The sequence below is a fragment of the Pinus tabuliformis genome, chromosome X (genome assembly GCF_031772625.1).
Source record: "Pinus tabuliformis cultivar Carrire ecotype Pingquan chromosome X, CPIR1, whole genome shotgun sequence".
NCBI lineage: Eukaryota > Viridiplantae > Streptophyta > Pinopsida > Pinales > Pinaceae > Pinus > Pinus tabuliformis.
In genome coordinates, this window is record NC_142308.1 from 1,592,903,533 (window position 1) to 1,592,909,811 (window position 6,279).

The window sequence follows — 6,279 nt, forward strand, 5'->3', positions numbered from 1 at the left end:
TATATGTATAACAGGGACATGACATACTGGATTAGGAAGAATCATATTGGATCCCCTTTTGGATCGGCTATCTGGAGAGGGTTCAAGAGGCTGGAACCTTATTTTAGAAAGAACATCATTTGGAAATTTCAGACAGGCTCTCAGATCTTGATAGGCAGGGACGTGTTTGTGGGAGGAGCGGGCAAGATTCAAGTTTCCCTTGTTGAGAGCGCTCCATAACAGAGGAATTTTCTATTGGGCCAGTGCCATCCGACAATGGGAAGGAGCCATTCCCATTTGGAAAACCGCGGAAGAATTGCAACTCTGTGGAGACATGAAGGCACAGTGGGAATTTGTTTTAGCCTCTTTGTATGGCCATGGGATTTTTCGATTGGCAGATAAAGACCTGCTCATTTGGGGAGGTATGGATGGTTCCATGAATGTGAAGGTAAATCATGTTTATCTGTAGCTCCTAAGTTCTAAGATCGATATCCCTAGGGAAGTTTTCCCTCCCACACTGTGGAAATCGGGATGCCCCACCAAGATAATCATTTTTGCTTGGTTGATATTTTATAATAGGAATCTTACATGGGAAAACTTACAAAAACGCAATTGGCACGGGCCAGCCATATGTCCGCTGTGCAGAGAAAGCTCTGAAAATAATTTTCTATTCCTCAACTGTCAACAGGTGCGGCCAATCTGGCAGAGTCTTGCGGCTCTCTTTGTTTCTCCTTCGGCTCTTTTCCATCCATTTTTGAAGCATTTAAAGTATGGAGCACCATGAAGAAAGAATGGAGAGCCATTCCTTTATTGGCTATCTGGGGCATATGGAAATGGAGGAATGGCAAAATTTTTAGCTCAAAGGTGGTAACAAGTTCTTCTGTCACCGATTCTATAATAGCCCTATATAATGCTCTCGATATATATGGAAAGAACAACAACATTAATGGAAGGAATTATGAGTCTTCAATCGACAGGTATGAGAGTGGAAGTAGATCCAAGTCGACCACTGTTTGGACAACACCATGTGCTTTTTTTGACGGTGTTGCCCAACAAGGTATTTGTGCATGTGGTGTTTTCATCAGATTAGCAAATGCACAAGCTATAGAAATCTATTGGAATGCTGGTCCGGGGACAAACAACAGAGCAGAAGCTGTGGCTTTAGCGGGTCTCCTCTCCTTCAGCAATTTTCTTGATATTCCAAAACTGCAAATCTTTGGAGACTCCAAGGTAATAACTGATCATGTTTTGTCAAAGCAAAACGTAAAAAACATTCACCTTGCCGGATGGTTGGACATGATAGCAGCTTTTTGGAATAACAGGAAGGACTATTCTATCTCTCATATTAATAGGCACAAAAACAAAAAGGTTGATGCTTTATCTAAATTGGGTCTAACCTTGCCCCAAGGTTTATGGAGAATGCAGATAAAGGCAGACAACAATATTTTCTAGATCCAGGATTTCCATTTTCAGGACATATAGCATTAACATATGGTAGAAATTTTGGTATCTTATAATTGTCTTATGCATATTTGATAGTCTTATTGCAGTATAGGTACTTCTTCCTTATCGCATCATACACTGCAGTTTTTTGAATCTTTTTGAGCTCTATCTCATATGTTTTCCAATCAGCTTTCCGCTCAGCTTCCGAGTATGTATCTTGGAATATCTCATTATTTTGTCAGTTTCAATGTTGGGATATGTCTTATATCTACAGTTTATCAACATTGGGATATGTCTTATATCTACAGTTTATCAACAGGTAGTTACATAGTCATTGTATGTATATCAATCATGGAATACAAATATATAGTTTTTTTTTTTGTGCTGAAAAACATATGTTTGTTCAAAATTTTAGGTGAACCCTTCATGCATTTTCAGGGGTTTGAAATTCACTGATAATTATGTATAACTATATTTTGTTTTAGATTTTTTTCTTAAAATTAATGATAAATTTATGCTTTTTAATTATTTAAAAATCTATTTTTAATTGTATAAATTTATTCAACATATTAATTTTCTATAATTTTAATTTTAAGAAATATCTACCAATTTCCAACATAATTGACAGAAAAATATAGCATTGTCTACCAAGGCCAATATTTCTGGCCAAAATCTGACAAACTTTTTTCTTTGTCGAAAATCTGATCATGGGAGTTTAAATTTTTTTTTCACGCCAGAAATGCATTCAGTACCATCCAAAACCCCAGAAGCACCCAAAATCTTGAAACTTGATAACTATAACCTGGATTTTCAAAATATCCTGCCAATTTTTTTTAAAATCTTATCAAAATTCCTATTATTTTTTGAACAAAATTATAGCCTCTTTAAACTACATGAAAAAATATGCCCAAATTAACTTGGTATGTGACCGTTTAACGACTTTCCGAATACGTCAAAGGTCAATGGTGTATGGTCACTGCCAAACACCTTAACGGACAGTTGTCATGTATGTTTTTAGAGTGGTATGTGACCGTTTAACGACTTTCTGACTTTCCTAATACGTCAAAGGTCAATGGTCACTGCCAAAAGGTCATGAACGATACAGTTCGCTATACACCTTAACGGACTGTTGTCATGTATGTTTGTAGAGTGTTCTGAGTGTTGTACAATTTTGTAAGGAAAATAGTGAAAATTTGGGTATGTTTTTGTAAAAATTCAGTAGAAATTTTAGGAAATTTGGGTTAAAGCTGTTTAAGTTTAACATTTTGGGTGTTCCAGGATTTTGGGTGGTCAGGTATTTTTTATAGTATTGAATCTATTTTAATCATAAAAAAACTATTCAAACACTATTATATTCATAATTTTTAAAAATAAAAAAATTGTTTTTAGTGAGATTTTTTGGATTTTTCTATATTGAAATTAAATAGAAAAATTTAAGGTAAAATCTTAATTTGTGTTATTTAAATTGTTTTTTTTATTGTATAAATGGATTCAGCACCTTGAAAAACCTCAAAGACACTTCAATTGTATAAAGATTACCCATCAAATTTGTAATTTGAATAAATTCCTACAAAATTTTAAACAAATTAAATCGAAAAAACTTCCAAAAAATAACACTGCACTAAAAATAACAAATTCCATATAAAAATGATTTATATGAGCGAAATTGTGAACTCCGCAAGTTTTCACATACGTCACACGTGCAAGGTGTATGGTGCCTAGCGGAGCTTGGCCGTTAACGATAAAGACTACCAACAGTTGTCATGTAGAATATTGTACAGAAATACTTGGCATTCACATACAATACTCCTGCCAAACGTTGATGTCGGTATCGCCCAACCGGACACGATGAAAAACTACCTCCTCTGCGACAGGAGTTAAACCAGCACAAAATAACAATCAACATCACCCCAAAGGTTTATAGCTCAACCAAGACATCACCCTCCCAAAGTTTTGAACCTCGATTCTTTTAATTCAAATGAAGCTATTCTATATGATGTATTCTTACAAAAAAATATGTTAAAATACTTTACCTAACCACAATTCCGAGAAACTAAAAATTCAGTATCCTTTTCCTATGCACAATTCCGCCAAGCTAAAAATTTAGTATCCTCGGAGGGAGTAACATTCCAGATCCATGAATTTACATTTCAGGATTTTTAGTCTCATATGATTTATAACTTTGTCTCATCTGCATATGTTTTTTTATTTTATTTTTTCATAATGCTCCTCTATACTATGTGTTCTTGTACTGGTTTATGTATGTGTTCTTGTACTGGTTATAGGACATAAGTAGTTATGTAGTTATTTTGATATTCCGTTTTATCATCGATGCAGATCATACTAGCATATAAGACATAATTTGACTTATAAACTATAGACCATCTCAGATGTATCAATTTTTTGGACTCTTATATTTCTGACGCTTTTTTCGTTCTGAACAAAAAAAATATCTGGTTAGTTTAGGGTTGAGTGTACTACCTTGAGCAGAGCGTGTTCAGGGGCGGGCTTGTGAATGTTCCGTCCAAAAATAAATTTGCTATCATGCCGTAAGCAGCGTCTGTTAAATGAACCCCATCCCAGTTGAAATACTGCTGAGGATTTGCACACGAAACGGCTCCTTCCTGGCCACACGGTATACTGTTATTGAAATTGTACGGCCCACCTGCTCCACAACATGCCACTAAAACATTCTTCTGCAATCCTGCACAGTTCAGCTCACCCAAAATAAAAATAAAAAACATGAGGGTCGAAATATTGGCACGGGCATTTGTTCGAAATTTGATTAAAACAGAATAATTGGAGTTTTAAATTATTAGGTTTATATATAATTTAAATATTCTTGAGGTTTCCCAAAATATTAAATGTATTTTCCATTAATAACAGAATTTAAATAACTAAACATTGCATGATCGCGTCTAATCTCAAATCGTATGGCCGGCATTCCTGGACAAAAATTGCTTCCTTAAACTACGCCCGAAATTTCTGAAAAACTCAGAAGAATATCAAAAGTATCTCATACCGAAAGATTGGGGAGACTGTAAGACTGAGAGAGCTGCGTTGTAATAGTCTGCAAAGACGAATTTAACATCTGGATGTTTCGCTTGCAGCTCTTCCACTCGAGCCCTAAGAAGATCGTTTCCGTTTTGTGCAAAAATATTAAATCTCGGCATACACCCCATTTCATCCAGGGGTTCTCCATGTCCTGTAGCATATTGTGTTAAGTATGCAGCAGAACAGCCAATCGGCAAGTTGTTCTGGAGCAAAATCTTTCTTGCGCCGCCCACTGTAATCAATGTCTGCAGCAAAGCAAAATAATAGTGCAATCAAGGGCTGCAGCAAAGCAAAATAATAGTTTAGAGCAGATTAGCGTGGAGAGAACATAAAGTTGAATTTATTAAGTAATCTTTATTGTTTTACCTCAATTTAGCTTAGCAGGTTGCGGTGGATACAACTCGAAATTTAAAATAATTAAAAAATGCTGTTACTTGACCTTATTTTAGCTTAAGCTTTATGTGAAGTAACCTGGATAAAGTCGCTTACCTGCAGCGCTTTTATGATTTTATCAACGACTAAAGGGACAAAGGTTTGGACTTCTTTCATCGACCGTCCCTGAAATAATGGATAATTGTAGTCGTTTCCGCCGATCTCCCCCATCAGAAACAATGCATTTGCAAAATGCTTGTTACAGGCTACATATTTAAAAATAATATCAATTAAAGTGTCAGAAATCGAGTCGAATAGCAGTTGGAGGTTAATAAGGCAACCGATGAGATTATTTCAAAAACAAAATGAAAATATTTAATAAGAAGACGAAGGAGAACCTGTTCCTGGGTAAGTTGCACAAAATATCTGTCTTTGCGATAAAAACCACTGGATCTGCGTGTCCAGAGAAAATGTAGTCCCAAGCGACTCAATATTCCTGGATGTGAAGAAATCGGGATCTAAGGCCGTGGCTCCGACCACTGCGAAGTTAACTCCGCATTCGAATGTTGAAGTCGTATTACTGAGGTATGGATCTAAGAGCGGCAAACCAGAAGCATTTGCTATACAAATTAAAAAATAAAACCAAAGAAAGTAAGCCAGTCGTTCATGAATCTGTAAAGCATTCACAAATTTTCCTTGAAAAGGCTCGAAGAACATACCGATATAATCGACGATTAGTCGGCCGTCGGAAAGGCGGCCCGTCGGCTTGCCAAAATATGTTTTGCCGTATGGCAGATTATCGAAGTCTGGTTTAGAACCATCTGATATTATTGAGGTTAAATAATTTCCTGTATCAGCGAGCGAATCTCCAAAGCTGTAAATAGCAGTGGAACAAGAAGCATAAGCGGTCCAAGAAAGCTGAGACCATGATGTTATGACTACACAGAATACAATAGTAATCTCTGTGAACTCCATTACTCTCAAACCACTGACTATCGTTATTGTATTGAAGATGAGAAGAATTATATCAAGATTCAGGACAATGATTTGCCGTGCCTGGAATCCACTAATAGTATGCTCTGCTGCGATACAGTCACTATACATTACCTGTATATCATGCGGGGCCAGTGCACCAAACACTGTAAAACTAACCCAGCCTTCAATTTAGCGCAGTTTTGCCAGTTGTCTTTAGTGAGACTCAGGTTTCAATTTAGCCCAGTTTTGCCAGTTGTCTTTAGATTTTTTGGAAATTTTCTTTTTATTTTAGGTTTAATTTTTTTTTTTTTTTTCTTCTTGAATTTAATTTTTCTAAAATTTTATGAAAATTTATTGAAATGAATAACCCTACACAATTTAAATCAACTAAAAAAAATTTCAGAGTATACACCGTAAATAAACTAATTTAAATGACAAATCAAATTTTCAATTTTT

The 6,279-nt window shown here is 35.6% G+C and overlaps 1 protein-coding gene across 2 annotated transcripts in view; it reads right to left on the bottom strand.

Moving 5' to 3' along the window:
• LOC149146114 (GDSL esterase/lipase At5g45910-like) overlaps window positions 1-5,889 on the bottom strand; it is a 76,623-nt gene extending 70,734 nt beyond the window's left edge. The window contains exons 1-5 of one of the 2 annotated variants that reach the window (XM_089448172.1): window positions 5,568-5,889; window positions 5,247-5,441; window positions 4,966-5,114; window positions 4,445-4,721; window positions 3,904-4,126 (exon numbers count right to left, since the gene is read on the bottom strand). In XM_089448172.1, coding sequence (XP_089304298.1) covers window positions 3,904-4,126; window positions 4,445-4,721; window positions 4,966-5,114; window positions 5,247-5,441; window positions 5,568-5,823 — 1,100 coding nt within the window. In that variant the 5' untranslated portion in view covers window positions 5,824-5,889. Of the gene's footprint in view, window positions 1-3,903; window positions 4,127-4,444; window positions 4,722-4,965; window positions 5,115-5,246; window positions 5,469-5,567 lie in introns of both variants that reach the window. The other variant, XM_089448171.1, reaches the window with a different exon arrangement.
• Between the last annotated feature and the right edge of the window lie 390 nt (window positions 5,890-6,279).